This window comes from Saccoglossus kowalevskii, chromosome 11 (genome assembly GCF_978046115.1).
Source record: "Saccoglossus kowalevskii chromosome 11, keSacKowa6.1, whole genome shotgun sequence".
NCBI lineage: Eukaryota > Metazoa > Hemichordata > Enteropneusta > Harrimaniidae > Saccoglossus > Saccoglossus kowalevskii.
The window spans coordinates 2,776,932-2,800,756 of record NC_140651.1 but is presented as its reverse complement, the minus strand read 5'-3'; the positions used below and the strand labels follow the sequence as shown (position 1 = coordinate 2,800,756).

The 23,825-nt window shown below is 37.0% G+C and overlaps 3 protein-coding genes across 6 annotated transcripts in view; 1 reads left to right on the top strand and 2 right to left on the bottom strand.

Moving 5' to 3' along the window:
• The window catches only part of LOC100367863 (transient receptor potential cation channel subfamily A member 1 homolog), a 43,338-nt gene extending 41,662 nt beyond the window's left edge, over positions 1 to 1,676 (bottom strand). For both annotated transcript variants that reach the window (XM_085505619.1, XM_085505620.1), the window contains exon 1: positions 1,522 to 1,676. In XM_085505619.1, coding sequence (XP_085361745.1) covers positions 1,522 to 1,541 — 20 coding nt within the window. In that variant the 5' untranslated portion in view covers positions 1,542 to 1,676. The remainder of the gene's footprint in view (positions 1 to 1,521) is intronic.
• The window catches only part of LOC146735860 (C-type lection lectoxin-Enh3-like), a 355,515-nt gene that overhangs the window by 208,556 nt on the left and 123,134 nt on the right, over positions 1 to 23,825 (bottom strand). The gene's annotated exons all lie outside the window — the stretch shown is intronic.
• On the top strand, positions 1,789 to 14,776 carry LOC100368018 (uncharacterized). Of its 3 annotated transcripts, none has more exons than XM_085505375.1 (5): positions 1,789 to 2,036; positions 10,220 to 10,268; positions 11,052 to 11,297; positions 11,713 to 11,891; positions 14,532 to 14,776. In XM_085505375.1, exons 1-5 carry the CDS (start codon positions 2,034 to 2,036, stop codon positions 14,583 to 14,585), a joined length of 531 nt encoding a protein of 176 aa, XP_085361501.1. In that variant the 5' UTR covers positions 1,789 to 2,033; the 3' UTR covers positions 14,586 to 14,776. The 3 variants fall into 3 exon arrangements, with proteins under 3 accessions (XP_085361501.1, XP_077863170.1, XP_085361500.1); XM_078007044.2 differs by lacking the exon at positions 1,789 to 2,036 and adding an exon at positions 7,476 to 7,586; XM_085505374.1 differs by lacking the exon at positions 1,789 to 2,036 and adding an exon at positions 9,741 to 10,014.

The following is a 23,825-nucleotide window of genomic DNA, read 5'->3' as shown; positions in this document are numbered from 1 at the left end:
GGGTTTTATAGTCTGTTCGCCGTTATTCGACGCACCCGCCCTTAAGATTGTTGAAATGTTCACCGTATTCATACATTAATGATGAGGTCGGATTCTTACCCATTTTGCAGTCCAAAACCTTCCATACTCCTAATACAAGACAAACCTTCGTTCTGTAATTAATCCTCAGTATTCCGATGTGTGAGCTCGCAGTGACTCATATACCCAATGAAGACGCTTAATGCATTTTTCTTAGACGAGAATGACACCTGCGTGTAGACGGCGAGTTTCTTGTAATCGATATGCAATCTAGCACAGGGAAATTGAGAAAAACTGATCTGCCCGATAGAACCTCCTCTGTGATACTATGGCAACGGCGCGATAAGTCCACATCAGTTTTAATTTTGGTGAAAACAGATTCCAGGAACGTATCTCAAATTAGGGTGAAAGGTTAGCGTGCGTGCATTGAATACGCGCGGATATTAAAAATGAAATGTTGACAAGAATATGTAGTTTTTCATATTGATGATTGATACTGTATGTTGATGAATACATTGGGCTATGACATTTATGAAATTAAAAAGGCTGTCCTGGTAGCACATATTTGAGTTTTCTTTGATAAAACAATGAAATAATGAGTTCATTCTAACGTTTTCGTCTCACACACCGACTACGCCTGTCAAGTGCCAGTGGGTGCATATTTACGTCGTATCTTGGTGACGAATGTTCAAATACCACCAACTATATTACTTTTATTATCACTAATTTTGACTAGATATTATTTGTAATTATTCACTAATGTTATTTTACTATTTTTCTTAATGATAATTATAATTATTTAATTAGTTAAACCTGACTCAAATCCACAATTCGGTATATACTGCTATGCGTAAGTCATGTATAAATACATAGTACGGACAATATGAGTAGGCTTCCTAATATTTAATACTTAACATTAAATTATTCAAAACTGTGCGCATTACCGAGATGTGAATTTGGGTCATTCTTACTTTTTACTACTTCCTTTGTGACACTCAGGTGATCAAAACATCACGAGACCCATACACGCACGGTAAGCATACAGCGGATGCTAATGCTGTTCAATATCACAATATATCATAACATAACACCATATAGACCCCCTAAGATACACAATATTTATGCATGAATACCATTATTAGAATCACTGGGCTGCGACACTCGGTGCCTTGTGTATTCTACATATATTTCCATGCATTATACCTGTATAGGAGTATCTACCTATGTAATTTAAATGGGTTTGATCACCTCTGTTACCAAACGACAATCATATGTTAACCCACTGTCTTGTGTACGCTGCGTGTTCAATTATCTGAAAGTATAACGTTAGTCGCCACTTAGTATATACGCCGTATATTTGTAGGTACATCTACATATGTAATTTAAATAAACTTGTTCACTTCAAATACGTACCACACGAGTACACTCGGTTCATTCCAATACCATACCGTGACTGAGATTGACAGCGTCACACACGCACCAAGTAATGCAATCTCTACTTACCCAAATTTAATACTGGCCATGTCCTACATTAATATTTAACTTCATAGGTGACACAGGATTTTCTTGTAGTTGGAAGGCTGTTTTAAGTCTTCGAGGTAAACACTACCTTCATGTGTACAGTTGTATTCAAGCCATTCAGATGTGGAGTGCATGAACCCATTTTATTGTGCGTTGTCGTCATGACAAGGTGGATCAAACCATTGTTTGACAGGAGCGCAGCTATACACGTAAAATTGTTTTATGTACTTTCCATGACGTTATTTGAAGAGGAGAAACTTTAGCCGTCGCTAAAAAGCGCTCCTAAATTTCTTTATATGCCCAACAATAGTGTATTGTGTGTTCATCGCGTATATGATCTGACCCCGTTGGCAGAGCTTTGAATAGGAGCTGAGCGGCGACCGACCGCGGTACGACCGGAATTGGAATAATTCCAAAGAATCAGGCTGATAGCGGGGCGTACAACCAAGGGGTACGTTTCATATGAACGGTTCGAATACGCCGAAATCGTTAAAATGGTAAGTTATTTATTGCTTCAACATTACCAGTGTATACAAGCAAAACTTAACTAAGGATGGATAACACTGTTGTGCTGAGTGAAAGCATTTACTGCGATACTAGCCGACAATACCGTTAGTTCATATATAGGACCACCAACACGGGACGGTGGGACCAACATGACAATTAATGTAATTACGTAACGGCTGATATTCATAAACTGCATATTTCTGAATTTTCAGACAGGTTTACTATTTCGGGACATCTTGGAGCATAATAGTTTGGTCACGGGTGGTGGAATAGCTGGTACCGACTTCAATTTGATTTAGTTTTAATTGCTTTGCTTGCCATTGTATTGCGTGATGCTGTTGACACGACCATACACGTCTGATAACAAACACTCTTCAATGTATCATACTATTCACACATACCATGCTTCACCTGATTTGATGTAAGGACTTTGATTTATATTTAGAATTGCGTTCATTGCATTTGATCAGTCCAGACAGGATATCGTTGATAGTTTCAATCTATCACAATGGCGAATGTGAGTAACATGTCTACGTAAGTTGTGCACCTCTGTTCAAAGTCCCCTCCGATCTATACACACCGTTGCATGGCAACTCCATTTTATAAGAGATACTCAGAAATATACTAACAAAATTCGTCAGAGGATAAACTTTCCGAAATAACAGCTTCTGAAAAAAAATGTGTCTTGCTCTTAATTCATCATTCTATCAGGGGGGAAATCTGCTCTGAGGGGTTCTCCACACGTGTCAGGGGGAAATCTCGTCTCGTCTCTCTATCGCGTCCCCTTGAGGTACGGGATCGGGAAAGTCACTTTAACTTTACAGTCAAATAAGACACACACAACGAAATACGTTTCAGCTCTCGTCTTAGTCGGTCAATCGAGCACTCTATAAGACACAGCGCCCTGGGGAAAGAATCCCCAGGACTATCGCAAGGCTGGCCCAAGACTCTTTTAGACTGCGTCAACACTCGCCCCAAGGCTCTCCAGGACTGCCCTCAGACTCACCAGGACTGGACTCTCTCTACTGCGTCTATCGTGCTGTGCTCCCCAAGACCAACTCAAACTCTCTTTATTCATTTTCAAAACTCTAACCAATTACAAAACAGTAAAAAGACTCTAGGGCGTAACCTTCAATCATAAAGCCAGTCACATTAAGTACTGAATACGTCATATCTTTTGATTAATCCTTCACTACATTAATAACTACGGATACCAACTGTCAGAATAGCGACGGTTATCTCGTAATTAGTTCCAAATCACTGAGCCAAGTTCCGTCCAAAACTTCAAATAGGCCTGAACGATGACAGACATAACACAGCAATTCGCCAATAATCAGCTAATTAAGTCGGTTAACAGATAGCAAAAACAAATTCATGACAATACTAGTATAACGCCTTAAGTTAATTTCACAAAAGTCGACGTCATTATTATTTACATGTATTGCAATTTACATATAATTTCGTTTTAAGGTTAGATTTTGAGATATTGAATAATATCTCTGCCATAGAAACCTGTGGTAAAAGTGTTATAATAGTGTCAAAATGGCGACTTTCCACTAAAATACAACCATCAATTTCTCGAAAAAAAGGCTGGTGACCCCCAACTTCTTTTTGGTCAATATCCTTATATTGCCTCGGAGTTTTATAGTTTATTGCAAAATGAATAAATTCTGGGCATTATAATTTATGAGTAGGCTTCTACCTTAATTTGAGCGTAATACTAGTACGTAATAAGAATAATATTCTATATTTATGGATTCGTTATAATAGCTAGGGAATAGTATATCTGTGACGCTAGGGTCTGGGTATGCACATAATCACCGTCCCAATACTGTTTCTGTGTGACGCTAGGGTCTGGGTATGCACATAATCACCGTCCCAATACTGTCTCTGTGTGACGCTAGGGTCTGGGTATGCACATAATCACCGTCCCAATACTGTCTCTGTGTGACGCTAGGGTCTGGGTATGCACATAATCACCGTCCCAATACTGTTTCTGTGTGACGCTAGGGTCTGGGTATGCACATAATCACCGTCCCAATACTGTCTCTGTGTGACGCTAGGGTCTGGGTATGCACATAATCACCGTCCCAATACTGTTTCTGTGTGACGCTAGGGTCTGGGTATGCACATAATCACCGTCCCAATACTGTCTCTGTGTGACGCTAGGGTCTGGGTATGCACATAATCACCGTCCCAATACTGTTTCTGTGTGACGCTAGGGTCTGGGTATGCACATAATGACCGTCCCAATACTGTTTCTGTGACGCTAGGGTCTGGGTATGCACATAATCACCGTCCCAATACTGTCTCTGTGTGACGCTAGGGTCTGGGTATGCACATAATCACCGTCCCAATACTGTCTCTGTGTGACGCTAGGGTCTGGGTATGCACATAATCACCGTCCCAATACTGTTTCTGTGTGACGCTAGGGTCTGGGTATGCACATAATCACCGTCCCAATACTGTCTCTGTGTGACGCTAGGGTCTGGGTATGCACATAATCACCGTCCCAATACTGTTTCTGTGTGACGCTAGGGTCTGGGTATGCACATAATCACCGTCCCAATACTGTCTCTGTGTGACGCTAGGGTCTGGGTATGCACATAATCACCGTCCCAATACTGTTTCTGTGTGACGCTAGGGTCTGGGTATGCACATAATGACCGTCCCAATACTGTTTCTGTGACGCTAGGGTCTGGGTATGCACATAATCACCGTCCCAATACTGTCTCTGTGTGACGCTAGGGTCTGGGTATGCACATAATCACCGTCCCAATACTGTTTCTGTGACGCTAGGGTCTGGGTATGCACATAATCATCGTCCCAATATTGTTTCTGTGACGCTAGGGTCTGGGTATGCACATAATCATCGTCCCAATATTGTTTCTGTGACGCTAGGGTCTGGGTATGCACATAATCACCGTCCCAATACTGTTTCTGTGACGCTAGGGTCTGGGTATGCACATAATCACCGTCCCAATACTGTTTCTGTGACGCTAGGGTCTGGGTATGCACATAATCACCGTCCCAATACTGTCTCTGTAACGCTAGGGTCTGGGTATGCACATAATCACCGTCCCAATACTGTTTCTGTGACGCTAGGGTCTGGGTATGCACATAATCACCGTCCCAATACTGTCTCTGTGACGTTAGGGTCTGGGTATGCACATAATCACCGTCCCAATACTGTTTCTGTGACGCTAGGGTCTGGGTATGCACATAATCACCGTCCCAATACTGTTTCTGTGACGCTAGGGTCTGGGTATGCACATAATCACCGTCCCAATACTGTCTCTGTAACGCTAGGGTCTGGGTATGCACATAATCACCGTCCCAATACTGTTTCTGTGACGCTAGGGTCTGGGTATGCACATAATCACCGTCCCAATACTGTCTCTGTGACGTTAGGGTCTGGGTATGCACATAATCACCGTCCCAATACTGTTTCTGTGACGCTAGGGTCTGGGTATGCACATAATCACCGTCCCAATACTGTTTCTGTGACGCTAGGGTCTGGGTATGCACATAATCACCGTCCCAATACTGTTTCTGTGACGCTAGGGTCTGGGTATGCACATAATCACCGTCCCAATACTGTCTCTGTGACGCTAGGGTCTGGGTATCGTATCAGGGGTGAATTCTTGTACTCTCTGGGTTCTCCACACTTGTCAGGGGGGAATCTCGTCTCGTCTCTCTATCGCGTCCCCTTGAGGTACGGGATCGGGAAAGTCACTTATACTTTACAGTCAAATAAGACACACACAACGAAATACGTTTCAGCTCTCGTCTTAGTCGGTCTGTCGAGCACTCTATATGACACAGCGCCCTGGGGAAAAAAATCCCCAAAACTATCCTAAGGCTGAACCAAGATTCGCCCAAGACTGGACTGCATCAAGGCTCGCCCCTGGACTGGACTCTCGACTGCCCAGGACTGCACTCTCTCTCTACTGCGTCTATCGTGCTGTGCTCCCCAAGACCAACTCAAACTCTCTTTATTCATTTTCAAAACTCTAACCAATTACAAAACAGTAAAAGACTCTAGGGCGTAACCTTCAATCATAAAGCCAATCACACTAAGTACTGAATACGTCATATCTTTTGATTAATCGTTCACTACATTAATAACTATGAATATAAACTGTCAGAATGGCGACGATTATCTCGTAATTAGTTCCAAATCACTGAGCCAAGTTCCGTCCAAAACTTCAAATAGACCTTAACGATGACAGACATAACACAGCAATTCAGCTAATAATCAATTAATTAAGTCGGTTAACAGATACGCGAAAACAAATTCATGACAATGCACATAATCACCGTCACAATACTGTTTCTGTGACGCTAGGGTCTGGGTATGCACATAATCACCGTCCCAATACTGTTTCTGTGACGCTAGGGTCTGGGTATGCACATAATCACCGTCCCAATACTGTCTCTGTGACGCTAGGGTCTGGGTATGCACATAATCACCGTCCCAATACTGTCTCTGTGACGCTAGGGTCTGGGTATGCACATAATCACCGTCCCAATACTGTCTCTGTGACGCTAGGGTCTGGGTATGCACATAATCACCGTCCCAATACTGTCTCTGTGTGACGCTAGGGTCTGGGTATGCACATAATCACCGTCCCAATACTGTTTCTGTGACGCTAGGGTCTGGGTATGCACATAATCATCGTCCCAATACTGTTCCTATGACGCTAGGGTCTGGTTATGCACATAATCATCGTCCCAATACTGCTTCTGTGATGCTAGGGTCTGGGTATGCACATAATCACCGTCCCAATACTGTTTCTGTGACGCTAGGGTCTGGGTATGCACATAATCACCGTCCCAATACTGTTTCTGTGACGCTAGGGTCTGGGTATGCACATAATCACCGTCCCAATACTGTTTCTGTGACGCTAGGGTCTGGGTATGCACATAATCACCGTCCCAATACTGTCTCTGTGACGCTAGGGTCTGGGTATGCACATAATCACCGTCCCAATACTGTCTCTGTGACGCTAGGGTCTGGGTATGCACATAATGACCGTCCCAATACTGTTTCTGTGACGCTAGGGTCTGGGTATGCACATAATCACCGTCCAAATACTGTCTCTGTGTGACGCTAGGGTCTGGGTATGCACATAATCACCGTCCCAATACTGTTTCTGTGACGCTAGGGTCTGGGTATGCACATAATCACCGTCCCAATACTGTTTCTGTGACGTAATCTACCATGCACGTGACGTAATCTAGCAAGTCACGTGGTACGAATTGACTATGCATACTTATCAAATCAATGAAACGTGTCAGTGTGTCTCGCATGAAAGTATCGTGCCGTATTATGGAAATAATCAATTGATTCAGCAAAAAATAAAACCCATTATTTGCACGTTGCTATGACAACGGGGGTCCCTAGGGTGTTTTTGAATCACTTTTACATTGCATATATGGTGGTAGTAGTTTGCGAACCAGTGTACAGGGATTTTTGAACGGTGATGTCTGAGGCCGTGATAGACGACGATTGCATCGGTACCACGATAGATGACGAGGTGCGTTAGTACATGTTGTGATACTATTATTACACATTTTCAATTTCACACACGTTTGGGGGGGGGGGGGTCGCCTATATCTATTTTGATAATGCCTTTATTAGAAATGTTTAATGAGGACGTTATGAAGTACTGTTGTTAATGTATATTCTGAAGTATTTTGTATAAGATGACATGCATAGCAACCTGTCGAGTGGCCCGGATACAAGTAATGAGGAATTCTATCATATGTAACACCGTGACTTATCAACGACCAAGCCAATAGCTCGCATACGTTATAACAATGTCGCAAATTTTACTGTGACTATGGTGCGTACCTTGTGTAGTTTGACTGTTAGTTCGAAAATAGAAGAAATTAATTACGGATGAATTACGCAATACCGACGTATACAATTGTGTAATTGTGACGTATCAAAACGTGTACAAAAAAGTCTCTATTTCCGTGGCGCATATCACGGAGTGATTGTATTGTTTCATGCACACATATGTACTACAAAATAATATGGTTAATTTTACGGTGCAATTATGAGCACCGTGACGCATATAAATAAATTGGTTTTTAGATAATGACAGTATGATATTAACGGTATTTAGAATACGATTGCCAGTAACGAGATATGTATGTGTGATCGTTGTCTACGTGTTATGTAAGCAGGTCTATTACAGCGTGAATAATAAAAATAACGCGATATGCAATTTATAAAATTTTGTTTACTCGAAAAATTGGCTCATCTTATGAAGATTTCATTAAATTTCATTTTTTCAGCTTAAAATGCAAAAATTGTACCACTTTTCTAATTTGTGATTGCACACAGACGTGATTGCATGCTATTCACCATCTGAATGACCTTTTCTATAATACCATTAATCATGGGGGAAATGCTGACTGATTGGTGAATTCACGTCAATTGCACCAATCACTGAGCGTTTAGGCGCGTGTTGGCCTTGTCAACTTGAATCATAATTAATCACGCTAAGTTGACTGGAAAGTGATATGGTGGCGTTATTGACGGGGATGAATTCAAATATCGGTCTAAATACAACCCTTTTAATTTTTTGGACATATAAATAAGTACTAAGCGATTTGAAAGTAGTATAAACGAAGTGTGTCATTTAAGAAAGAACAATTTAAAGATAACAAAAATCTCCGAGTGGTTGAAATTGACGATCGAGAGTTGCACAACTTCTCTTATATATACTGTGTAAAACGACGAAGCATGTTCATTTCTGAAATGAACATATAACTGACAAGCGCTAATTCCAAATCATATTACCTCCATGCCGATACCCAGTTATACATGTCATTTCAGTAGATGATCGTAATTCCACTTATTTGTAGGATTGTGGTAGTGAATTGAAAGATTGAATGTACAAAAATAAAACTAAACTAAATCGTGATACAACTCGCAATATTCATGTATATGGCACACATGCATTAACAAAATCGACATGATTATACAGTAATTTTATGAAAATTTGTTTCGGATGTAATTATTAACTTTTTTTTCTCTCAACACGTGTTATGTACAATCAGTGAGTACTGATGTTTAACATTCTTAGTATACAAGACGAATATTCCAATTCAACACTTTATGTTCGTACCCGATATTTGGAGGGAGGCGCTAAGAATACACATTTCATTTAAAATAACACAACACTGTAAGTCAGCCTCGATGAGACTGGAATAATTACAACGCACCCAGTACATATTGAAACTCCTATTTCTACTAAATGGTAGTCTACCACTCAAAATAAGTCATTTAAAAAGAAAGAAAATGAGATATATAAGTTAAGAGATGTATGAAATATAATAAATTGCCATGTTAGAACTGCTTATAATTATTAAAATATTGCAAGAGCCGAACTCCTCAAAATAATATAATATATTAGTTGACATTTCCGATAAGGTAACCTTAGTGTGCCTTATAAGTCACTGACATTCATAGAGAAAACACCTTATTTCATTATCAATTTCCTTTTGCTATGGCTTGATTTGTCAACTTTTGCTGTAATTGTTTTACTTTACTTTCGTTTCCAAGGTCACTATATAGAATATGCATCTTTATGTCAGACATATTTATAAATATGATAGGGCGACATATTATTTTTTTTACCACTGGCCTTCTCTGAATATTATATTTCCCAAATTGTTATGTTCTATAATACAGTTGTAGTTTTTTGACGCAATTATGTGCGACGCTAAGAGTGGCGTAATGCAAACCAACCAATATTGTGTGGTAAATTCACTGTAATAAACGTAAGATCCAATCCACGACAAAAACAAAAGTATTGTATCATAAAAATGTGAGGGCGCTGCAGACAGGTGAAAGGTCAAAATTGAAATTGTTGTTGCCATTGACTAAGAACTTATAAACAAGACTGATTATTGGTTTATTAACACATTTCTGGCATGTTTCGTAGAAAGAAGGTAAGTATCCCAACATTAGGTTGTACGCCGGTGTGTCGTATTAATGCATGACCGTATGTATTAACATTTGTGCCCAACTTGGCGTTTTTCTGTCAGCTTGACATTGTTCAGTCGTCTCCAGTACTTGCGTTTTCTGGGATCACTGTGCAGTAAACAGTCTTTTGAAGCAAGCTTGTGAAACTTTACTACTGTTGTTATCTTCCAGGGGACATTGACCAATGACCAGATTAAACAGCTCGAAGCGCGGACAGTTTGTAAGTGAATTTGATCTGTAATGTAAGGGGTTGGCCGTCAGAAGCGATGGATGGTTTAGCTGGATATTTTGCTGAATGATTTTCCTGTAGTTCTGTTTGCTTATTTTTTTTCTAGATTCTGGTAAAATCCAACATTATTCTGTTTAACTTGTCCTGTAACACATATAGATATCCATCTCAAGTAAAGTTTCATTCGTTGAGTGGAAAACTGAAAAGCAGGAATGGTTGAATTATGGCACATCCAAATGTGTCAGTTTTCTAGTTTCGATATTTATTTGTTGACTATGCCTTGATGCATACATTTTTAAACGCAGGACGCCCTCTATATTCTGACCTTTTTACTCACAGTCAACTGGTGTACAAGTGATAATCAAATAAATGTGATTCACCTACTGATTTGACTATAGGGTTAGCCATTCTAAATCTGACTTGAAATTAATATTAGAAATAAAGTTTCAAGCCGTATTCGAAATGCATAGCTGCCCCCACATAGTAATACAGTATGTAAATTGATTGCATTTGCACAGCTGACTGTTTTTACTTGTATGAGGGTGTACCCAAAGTTCACTTACATTTTGTAATATTCAAATGTGTAATAAATTATTTCACTGAAATCCAATTGCCAAATGTTATTAAGAGAAGAACCAATGAGTATTATATTGTTTTAAGAGCTAATGGATTTCATATATATTTGATTACAACTGCAAAGAACAAAAAATAACAATAATAAATAAATCAAAATTAAATAAACCATGATTAAAAAATTGTACTTTTTGTTCGCAGTTAATAGTGGAGAAATAAAAAAGATCCAACAAAAGTATTCTAATTATGCTGAACAAGGTGGCAATGGTATTAGTTATATGCGATTGGAATCCCTACAACAAATACCAGAGTTGGTTGGGTATACACTGATTCCCAGAGTGGCTTCAACAATAGCTGATAAACAGAGTGGATTGCTGACAGCAGAGTCTTTTGTCGAATTACTGTCAAATATGAGTCCCAGGAAAAATGTGGATCAAAAACGAAAATGTAAGTACTTGCTCATGGTAGGTTTTGTCACTGACAACAGTTGTGACTTTGTGAGAGACTTGGTTAAGGTCAGAAGGGGCTTGTGTTCAACAGGGCTTGGTGGATGTCATCAGGCCTTTTGGATGCGATCGGTCTTGGTGGATGCGACCAGTCCAGGTGGATGTGATCTGGCCTGGTGAATGCTAGTATCACTACTTGTTAGTACAGAACAAAGTCACTGAGACAGGTTCTTATTTTTAGATTGTCGTTGAGGTTTGTACAAATATAGCATTATTATTACTGGAAATCATATATTAATAAGACAATCATGTCACCAATCAAGTGTTAGAATGATATTTTTCATGTATATTAACACAAAATCTTCTTTATATACTAGTACCACAACTATTGTTAACCTGTTGTTTCACTTCTCTAGTTTTATTTGCTGTTTTTGATATGTACAATGAGGGCAGTATAAAGCATGATGAGTTATTCAGAATGTACAAGACTATGTTTAATCCAGCCCTTGGTGATGACCAGATACTCAATATGGTTACAAAGATATTAGATAATACACAGACACCTGGTGAGTTGTCATATGAAGAATTTACAGAGGTAAGCGTGTAATCTATGGGAAGTTTGTATTCTGTCGATTACAAAAGGTTGATCAACATAATTTAATTTTTGCAGGTTTGTCCACATTTTTTGTTAAACTGCAAATATTTGAAAGCTCTATGTTTGAATAAGAATCAACTATTATGTTAACACTGCCATTTATTTATTTTATTCACTGTCTACAAAAACTGATGATGATTAATATGCATGCACTTAATTTTATCCACATTCTGTTTGATGAATGAGGATGGGTTTGAATCAAATGTGAAGGAGTTCACATAAATATTATTGACCATTCGGAAAACAATTGACAATTAGACCTGTGACCCTATTTATAATTTTTTTTAAAACAAAGTTCTCTTCAAATTGTTTCCTATTATCTGTAGTTTCCAAAAAAGTTTAAGACTTCATTATTAGAATTTATAAGTTCTTAGCTCCGCTGTCTACGAAGTCGAGCGGAGCTTATAGTATTACTGATTGTCCTGCGTCTGGCGTCTTGTTAAAAACCGCAAGTCCAATTGCTTTGATATTACATATCTAGGTATTACATGTGAATCTCTCAGATTTGTTCATTTCGTGATGATATCTTTAATTCTCTAATTTTTATGAATATTTTTGTCATTTTTGGTATTTTGGTCATTTTTTATTTTCGACTTCTTGTTAAAAACTGCAAGTCTAATTTCTTTGATATTATATATACTACATAGGTACTACAGGTAGACCTCTCTCAGATTTGTTCATTTCGAGATGATTTTGTTCTTCAATTATCTAATTTTAATGAATATTTTTGATAACAAGTTATAAAAAGTACATATTGTTCATTTCTGATGATATCTTCAGTTCTTTAATTGAAATGTGCATTGATAACAACGGAGCTATCTCAGCCAACAGGCTGCTAGTTTACTTTCACTTTGTATCATGCCTATAAACTTGTCAACTTGAAAGAGATTCAGACTGAAGTAAACATTGTCATTTTCTTCATACTTTTATCATTGTGGGTTCTATCAATATAGCATATCACTGATGGCACTGTTCATTTTATTGAAAAAACACCAAAAATCAAACAAGTGACTGAATGCAAGTCTATCTACATTCCTGAAAATTAGCATCTTCTACATCTCTTGACTGTTTGAATGAAAAATTATGTTCAGTTCAACTGATGAATTTGAATTCTGATTTTGAAAGTGAAAATAGTTGATACTGGTTTTCTACTGCACACATCTTGTAACCGCTAAGACATCTGTATCTAAGCAAATAAATTAAAATCCCTCATTAGAATTAAATGGTGCTATGTTGATGGCATTTTGTACATATTTGATTAATGTAGTATCTAAGATTTATTCCCTAATTTATATTATAATCTGGTCTAACAACCCCAGAAAAAAACAAATTTTCACTATTGATTTTAATTGATTTGATGGTAATATTAATAACAAACATTTTAATTTAGTTGAATGCAGCACATGGTTGACTGGCTTTTGGCCAGTTCAACAATATCAGTATTTTTTCTTTGGATACTGCATAGCTACAATACAATCTGCCATATTTTGACAATTATAGTATTCACCCAGGGAACCCCCACATGGCAACTCTTAGAGAATATAAAACTGTGATGCTCAAATATGGTGAAAATCTCATACAGGGAGCCCTCACATAGCAACTCTTGGAGAATGTTAAACTGTGATGGTCAAATATGGTGAAAATCTCACCCAGGGAACCCCCACATAGCAACTCTTGGAGAATATAAAACTGTGATGCTCAAATATGGTGAAAATCTCATACAGGGAGCCCTCACATGGCAACTCTTTGAGAATATTAAACTGTGATGCTCAAATGTGGTGAAAATCTCATACAGGGAGCCCTCACATGGCAACTCTTTGAGAATGTTAAACTGTGATGTTCAAATATGGTGAAAATCTCATACAGGGAACCCTCACATGGCAACTCTTGGAGAATGTTAAACTGTGATGCTCAAATATGGTGAAAATCTCATGCAGGGAGCCCTCACATGACAACTCTTGGAGACCATTAAACTGTAATGGTCAAATATGGTGAAAATCTCATACAGGGAGCCCTCACATGGCAACTCTTGGTGAATGTTAAACTGTGATGCTCAAATATGGTGAAAATCTCATACAGAGAGCCCTCACATGGCAACTCTTGGTGAATGTTAAACTGTGATGGTCAAATATGGTGAAAATCTCATACAGGGAGCCCTCACATGGCAACTCTTGGAGAATATAAAACTGTGATGGTCAAATATGGTAAAAATGAGAAATAAACTGTACAAGAATCAAGTCTGAAATGTCATGGAAAATATGTATTGTGACTTTTGCTTTTACATTGGTTTCTATGGTGAATATTTGTCTTCACATCTTAAAATTGTTGTGGCTGAAAAAGTCATATCTAGATATTTTTTAATAATTTATGTGAAAAGGGATTGGGTTGCTAAACTTATGTACATGAAAATTGTATTTTATTATTTTCTCCATAAAACATTTAATCATACACAGTATATTCATTTTCATATATGCATATTATATTTAATACACATTTTCCAATATTTTTTTAATTTGTTACCATGACTTATTTTGTAGTATTTTGCAACTTTCCTCTAAATATTTCTATTTTTATTTTCAGCTTGTTCCAGATCATGAAATTGCTGAGAAACTAACTGTGGAATTACAGCTTTGACACTATTCTATTCTATTCTATACTACTAAATACATATGTTACAAACAATGGCATATTAGTCAAAGTATAGTGTAGAATGATAAACTGAATATCTATTAGAAAAAAAATTGTGTGTATTATTTGTACATATATTCATTACCAGATTGTTATATTAAATTAATTAAAATAGTTTTTTTTTTACAAACTGCAAATTTTGTCTTTATTCAGTTTCTTTGTATAGCTAATTAAGATAGTATTGCCATTATTCATCTTGAGTCAAACTTATGCTATAAATGACTTTTTTAAAATTTATTTGGAGTGTAGGTACCTTTGTTAGATTTTTTCATCTCATGATGCTATCTTCAATTATCTGTTTTCAGCAAATGTTCGTCATTTTGGGTAAAAAAGTAAATGAAGTTAGGTAGCCATGATTCCACTTTATTCTTGGATAGTTAGGTAGCAAGTACTTACAATATATAACACTGAATTCAGGTTAGTCATACACTGTAAACTATCATTAACATGCAATTAAATAAAATTTTATTTATTTTTGAAATAAAAATTGTACAATGTAAAAAATTTGATCATTCAAGATCAGGTACATGTAGACAATATCCAGTTTGTAGTAAAGGCGTATCTAGTATGCATCTTTTGGAATTAAATATGTGCATTATTAATTAGGGCACATGACCAACTAATAGTTTATCCAAATCTTATACATGTGGACAATATCCAGTTTGTAGTAAAGTATATCTGCAATGTATCTCGGGGAAATGTAATCGAATGCATAATTAAAATGAAAATCTTAAACGAGTGCATAATTAAAATAAACTTAATTAAATGCATAATTAAATGTATTGTGACCAGTTAGGTTTGTTGTAGCTGGTGTGTGCAGCATATGTGCATAATTATTATTTTTAGTTATGTGGACATTTCCCATTTTTTTTAGTAAATGCGCGTTTCCAATAAATCTCTGGAAATTACAAATATTCATAAAAATTAAGGTCATGTGACCAGATAATATAATTATTCAAATGTTCTTATACTTGTTGACAATGTCCAGTTAAAAGTAAATGCATATCTACAATGTATCTTAGACATGTACTTAATTAGGTCACATGACCAGCAATTACCTAAAGGTCTTAAACATGTGTACAATAAGCAGTTATTAGTAAATTTTTATCTTCATTATATCTATGCATAACTAATTAGGTTAGATGACCCTAATGCTAATTCTTTATCCATTACCACAATTCCCTGCTGTATCCCCCACTAGCCCATAATGCATTGCAAAATGTCACCACATTTGTTTATGATCCCTCAAAATTAAGCATCCTAAAATATATAAGTGTTCAAGACACCAGTGCCTATCCATGCCCCATAATGGCTAGTCATTTACTGGATTCTTGGTGGAGACCCAAAGATTTTCATGACATTGAGAAATATTAGAGCTTACTTGTTGTTCTGCAAAAGTAATTTAAAGGGACATCATTACTTTTGGCAATTGAATATTCAAGTTAGCGATAAAAGAACATGTATTGCCAAATATTATCAAAATGTGATGGCAGCTTATACCAAATAACATCGTTTAACATTGGGACTTAGAAGAGCGTTCTTAATGCTGTGAGCGTTAGTGGACAGCGCCCCCACGTGTCAACATTTTGTTAATTGTTGTTAAAAGTAAGCCACCGTAATAAAAATTCTTGTCAAAATATTTTACTAAAATATGATGCATTCGTGTAGTAAGTTCGAGCTTTAAATTGTCAGGAAATTTGATTGGTATAAGACAACCATGGTATTTGAAAGTTGCATTGACAGTGGTTACGACGATGAGTCCAGTCATTACTGATGTTGTCAACACGATTTCCGATAAAAGTTTCTCTGTGTATGGTGACACAACCTAATTCTAGTTTGACCCGAGTTGTTTCTGGTAAAATCCAGGATTGACCTCACCTATGCAATTGTTTTTCGGTCTCTCTCACCATAATTGAGCAATACAAATATTGTGACGTCATTGGTAGTGTGTATTTTAGCTCTCCCTGACAAAAGTTCTTCCTATACCCTTCCTCAACCAGGTTATATGCAGATAGCATGACAAGTTTACCTTATCCTAACCCCGAGTTGTGTGATATATAGCTGACAGGTTGTGACATTAAAACCTATTGCAAGGAGTGCCAAGGCCATCTTTACCCCTTGTAACATAATTGTTTAAGTATACTTTTATATCCTCTCGCTCCTTATAAAACTGGCAATTTAGAAATTTTAGCAGGAAAAGGGGGTTGACGGATTTGTCAGAGTCCCCAATCTTCACTGGTTTATTTTACATTGCACAGGGGTTCATCTACGTAAACACAGATTATAGTTTTGAGAATAACTCGTGATATTATTACAACATGTTTGTACCTTGCATGTTTGGTAAAAGGTGAATTAGTTATCCAAACCCTCGATAGTATCCCAAGTATTCATCCTCAATTTCCATTATATCCTTTTCGTTTCTGATCTAGTCTTCCAGACAAATTTATACTGGTTAATCCAGTAGGCTACTTATACTTGTCGCTACATTCAATTTTAATCCATGACTGGATCACTCAGCTCTCGTTACTATTGGTGTCAAATTCCACTGGCGTACATAATCGTAGATTAAAACAGACTCCAAGATTATTTCTATTTTCTATCCTAGAGGTTTCACTTCAATCGCTGCTATCTATCTATACCCCATTTCATAACTTATACCATTGTAAGAAAATTGTCCACTCATCCTAAGTTTCTCTTCGGTATAATAAAAGCATTTCAGTTGTATGGCAATAACTTTCTGCGTACCATCGAAAGAATCTTCATACCTCATCAAATGTAGGTACGAGGCTCCATTTTTTTTATAACCCTTTATATTATATTTATATTTTAGTTTGAATATACGTTTTAGAAAATCATGTCTCAGTCGCCTCTAACTAGTGTCACAGTGCAAGACCTGCTTATCGCAATTGAGAGAGCCACCCACAGAACTCACACTGGACAGGGGGTTCTTTCACTGCTAGTATGGGGTAGACAAGACAATATTACTGGAAATGAAATACACATACACCAAAATATCGAGTTAAAGCTCCTGGCTTTAATACCTCTCAAAATAATTACAAGAAATGGCAGAGCTCCAGAAGGAGTACCTACACTTTATGCACATTTTTTTAAATTATGCTAATTTATTCATGACGTAGCAGTTTCTGTGCTCATGAATATTCATTAATTTGTGGGTCAATACATTTTAAAAGGGGCGATATATTATTTTTGGGGGAAGAGTTAGAAAGGGGGATTAGCAATCCTTAGGGGGGTCAATACAAAAGAAGGGACGTATTTGGAGAGCAGCCATGCTCCTCGTGTCTGTTGTTGCACGTGACCTACAGCTGTCAACTGTGTTGTTCTTCGACGACTTCGACTGGCTTCCTTGTGGGGTAGTATTCTTGTGTTCTGTTTTCCTGACTGTCTTGTCCACTGTACCACGAGTGTCTTCACACAGGAGTTAGGATTTAAGTCCAATTCACAGGAGCACTGTCTTCACTAGCATTCAAAAATCTAACTAAACATACTGGATTCGAACCAGCAATCGCTCACATTGCTGACATAGTACAAATCAACTGAGCTATGTGGGTTGTCATGCAAATTAAATAATTTTTTGTCATATTTAGCTTTATTTCCAAATGGTGTTTGCGAGAAAAAGATGGGCAGGCAAGGGAATTGAACCCAGGTCCTCCTGATCACTATGTAGAGAACTGACCCACAAGACCACAATGGACTAACTGGATGTGTTTGCATTTGATAAGACTATATAGTGTGTATATATATAGAAATACAACATATTTCTATTATTGAGTTACAATTGTCCAAAAAATTGCCAATTTTGTGTTTTTACTTGTGTAAACTATATGCATGCCATAACCCGTTAGTGTACATCTTGCCAATTGGGTGTTTGCCATTTGCGTTGCCCATACCTGACCCGACCCTAACCCTAATGCCAAGACACGTTCCTGTTATATAATGTTCCTGTTAATAATTCCGTTGCCCATACCTGACCCGACCCTAACCCTAATGCCAAGACACGTTCCTGTTAATAATTCCGTTGCCCATACCTGACCCAACCCTAACCCTAATGCCAAGACACGTTCCTGTTTATAATTGCTCAATAATGATACTCTGTTGTGCACTGTCTGCGGGTAAGTTGCATTGATGTCAACTGATTAAACAAGTCGCGTTTAAGTAATTTCCACTATTAACAAGTGGTTAAATTGTGACAATAAATGTGTGGACAAATATTTGAGATTAATTTTGGTGTAGACAACTCTCGTTTGATTAATTCCCACAATTACATGTTGTTAAATTGAGAGAATAAATGTCTCAACAAATATTTAATACTTAGTTTGATGTAAACAACTCACGTTTGATTAATTCCCACAATTACAGGTTAAATTGAAAGAATAAATGTGCGGACAAATATTTTAGACTTATTTTGGTGTAGACATCTCTCGTTTGATTAATTCCCACAATTACATGTTGTTAAATTGAGAGAATAAATGTGCGGACAAATATTTTAGACTTATTTTGGTGTAGACAGCTCTCGTTTAATTATTTTACACCATTACAAGTTGTTAAATTGAGAGAATATCTGTGCGGACAAATATTTTAGACTTATTTTGGTGTAGACAGCTCTCGTTTGATTAATTCCCACAATTACAAGTTGTTAAATTGAGAGAATAAATGTGCGCACAAATATTTTAGACTTATTTTGGTGTAGACAGCTCTCGTTTAATTATTTTACACCATTACAAGTTGTTAAATTGAGAGAATAAATGTGAGGACAAATATTTTAGACTTATTTTGGTGTAGACAACTCTCGTTTAATTATTATACACCATTACAAGTTGTTAAATTGAGAGAATAAATGTATGGACTAATATTTGAGACTTATTTTGGTGTAAACAACTCACGTTTGATTAATTCCCACAATTACAAGTTGTTAAATTGAGAGACTAAATGTGTGGACAAATATTTTAGACTTATTTTGGTGTAGAAAAGTCGCATTTAATTTACTTCCACAAATTACAAATTGTTAAATTGAGAGAATAAATGTGTGGACACATATTTTAGACTTATTTTGATGTAGACAACTCTCATTTAATAATTTTACACCATTACAAGTTGTTAAATTGAGAGAATAAATGTATGGACAAGTATTTGAAACTTATTTTGGTGTAGACAACTCTCATTTGATTAATTCCAACAATTACAAGTTCTTAAATTGACAGAATGAATGTATGGACAAATATTGACCATTATATTTGTGAGTAAATACCTGTTGTTTAATTAATTTCCACCTCTACAAGGTTCAAAGAATAAATGTGTCGACAAATATTTGATAATTATTTAGGTGTAAGAACTCGTGTTTGACCAACTTCCACCATTGCAAGTTGTTAAAATAATGAAATAAATATACTGGTATCATTGTATATTTGATTCAATTGTGAAACTTTCTAACAAAATGTTAACTGCTGGCTTCGAACCCTCAATCAACAATTTCGCAGACACAGTATAAATTCAACAACACCACAGAAGATATTCGTCTGTTGCCTGAATTGTTTTCGTAATATAGGGAACGCCATCGACACTTTAACAAAACTTACCTTGGGTCTTGTTTATCTCTTGTCACAATCTGGAAACTGTTGAACAAATTGCGCGTCGTCCAGTTTAAGACGTAAGTTATTTTATTATTTATTTATTCAGTTTTGTATGGTGGAGTTTTGTGGGGTTTATTATTTTTTTGCGACGTTCTTTGTTTACTTGTTTACGGTTTGAGAGATTTCAGTTCATTTGATTTACGTTTTTACGGTAGCTCTGAGCGGGACTCGAACCCACTGTCTTTTCAAGCTAATTTTGTTTTATTTTGATGGCACGCTTGTGTACCACGCCAAGACGTTGGTCGTTAAGTGATGTTCATTTTTCTAACTTCTCCAGTGTTCCGATGAGTTGAACGGAAAAGCCAAATCGATTGCTGGTTTCTGATTGCTTCGGTTCTGGTGAGTGTGTATCTAGTGTGATTCGAACCCATGTCGTTTGTATTGGGCGTTTTTTTATTTCCCATGTTGGCTACGCCGTAATATGCAACCACTTCCCCGTTTTATTGTGATTTTGAGTGTTTAATGATGTCTTCCTCACCCGTCACGCCATGACCCAGTTTCAACCACACGGCCATTTTGCAACACAGTTCGTGACCCTCGGCGTCACCCGACTGACTATATGAGCGTTCTGTTCAAGGATTTATTACCGTTATTATCATTATATTGTCACGTGATTTGTTTTTACCTTATGTGTAATGTCTTAAGTATCTTTATTGTAATTTGTATATACCAATTCGTATATACCGAGGAAACGACCCCGATTGAAGGTCATGTATTTTATGACGTCACCAATTCGTGTGTAGGTACTGCTTCTAGATCTGTGCCCAAGAAATAAAGCACAGAAAAATACAATAGGGGATTGCTTAGGGAAGTGTGCATTAGTGATAACTCAGTTCCAGTATGTATTATTGGACGACAGTCAATGGTTTCTGCAACACAACAACGAAGAAATACAGGAGTCTTGCTTGCAGAGGAACGCTGGTATTCTGGAGGGCACCGCTGGAAGCAGGAGATCGCAGAGCAGTTCATACAAGTCTCACAGAATGATGGTTGTAGCCTGTAATATCGTATCGTAGCAGAACACATAGGAAAGCAAGTTGAAGTGACGGACACCAAGTTGAAATGATCTACCAAAACTGTCTTTAGTCTGTCCAATTTATAGGCAGTGACACCACCTGGGTTTCTACATGAGCCAATCAGAATGTAATCTTGTTAGCAGCTGTGTCACGTAGGCAACTCAGTAGATCATAAACATCCTTTGTTAATCAAATAACAGCACACCTGGTAGATTCCAATTCTCCCCCAAAGTTGTAAACACTCTTTGTTATGTAAATCACAAGCACACCTGGTAGAACCCACTGTCCTTCCAGAGTTGAAAACAAGTATGACCTATCAATCACCTTTATGACAGTTATCACAATACACATCGTTTCTTCCCATGATTCCATGCACACTTCCATTTGCAGGGTTTGAGGTAATATGACAAAACATTAAATAAAGGATGCTGACAACTAGTTAGAGGCGACCGGGACACGATTTTCTAAGAACTGATTAACGCAAGAAAAAACAAAAAAAATCGACATATTCAATCTAAAATACAAATAAATATTATATATATATATATATATATATATATATATATATATATATATATATATATATATATATATATATATATATATATATATATATATATATATATATATATATATATATATATATATATATCGGATTTTAATCAGATTGCTCTTTCATTATTTGTAGCATAGAATTTCAACTAATTCCGACCTGTACGTCTAATGAAACATGTCATGTCGACAAAAACTGCTGATTTTTTTTTACTTGAGACTCCAAGAACTCTACACGGAAATGCTCGATATCTACTTTTTGATCATCGTGACAATACATCTGTATCAATATTGTTCTTTCCAGGTGTTGTCATCATCTTTATCTGGTCCCATCTATCTTTGCTGTCATTCCAACCAGTTCTCACTACATTATCAATGTATGCAAACATTGCACAAATTAATACTATAAGTAACAGTACCAGTACGATTTAAAATTCAATGCTGGCACACTCACACATAATCGGCTCCAAAGTTATCTGTTTTTGCCTTACAATCCACAGAGATCCTGAAGCCATGTATAATAAAGAAATATTACACGACAATATCGTGATATCGCGCCGTTTAACTCTAACTACGTTTTTCTGGCACACTTAAAGCTTGCATTCTGTGTTTATAACGTACCTTTTTACGATGTACGATACATTTTTACGGCTTGTGTGGGACAAAAATCACAAATCCACGTGGAAAATATCATCTCATAACCTTGGATTCAATTAGTAATAATATATTTGTCATATAATAATACAATAATTGAAAGCAAACTTACAACCGAATTTCAATTATATTAATCATTATAAGTTGTTCATTGCAAACTGTAGCTGAGAACATCGATTGTAATGTAGACTGCATTAATATGTATTGCAGAAGCTACATAATTAATGATGTATTCCATCCTCGTCTCGGTCTGTCAAGTGACTCAGATGCACTGTACGGAACAACCAGTATGCAACAAGTTGAAATTACTTTCACCATCCTACTACAGCCAGATCTGAAGGCCTTTGCCGCATTCTGGCCACGCTGTGTGGCGCGTATCGCGTGGACGGGTTTCACGTTCTCTGCACGTAATAAGCTCGGTTATTAAGCATCATTTATTGGGGATGCCCGGTGGCCGAGGGGAAGACGTGTAGTGGTGTGAAGCTAGGCGATTAGGTGCCGTACGCGAGCGCCGGTTCGAGTCACGCACGCAGTACGTGTTTACTACAATTAGACATAGTCTTTACCTTGCCGTTTATTCGGTGTTATTTGCATGCAACAAGTTGGACTTGTTTTGGTGGTCAAAGTCGTGTACTTTGTCCCATACTACCTTCAGCGGCGCATAAGGCTAACGAATGAGCAACATATGGACTAGTGTATACATTGATTTTATTTGCCAATACGAGTATGGTTACAAAACCTTAAATTATTTTTTATTTTACCTGGATACAATGTCATGATTACACTCGATCAAACCTATTAGTTGGACCAGCAAAATGTGCTTGTCATAAAGTCAACAAGATAATGAGCAAAGCAAACATCGTGATAATCGTCGCTGATTTTGATTTGTCACAATCACGTACTTCATTCTCCCAATTTCAGGTTGGAATATTTCAGCAATTTCTTTTCTTAACCGATCTCTTAATGAAAATATCTGCTATACAAAAAATGAAAACTAAACCCTGGTTAATACTTGCAAATTAATCGTTCAAAAATGTGTGTAAGAACACCTGATTTGATGGAAACATTTTCTGAAATGATGAACAACGATGCCATTATTTACCAAAATTATAAATCGCTAGCATCTTTTAAAATAGTCCCTGTGTTGCGGTTTGTTTCACTTAAGCTCTTCATAGACTGATAGTCGTTTAGTAACTCACGAAATTAGATGAAAGTAATGTTTATACAGTAATCTCTTAAAGCATTTGTTTAAGTGAAACTTTCTAAAATGGCCATTAATTGACGAATAAGTAAATGTGTAATGTAACACGTGTGTT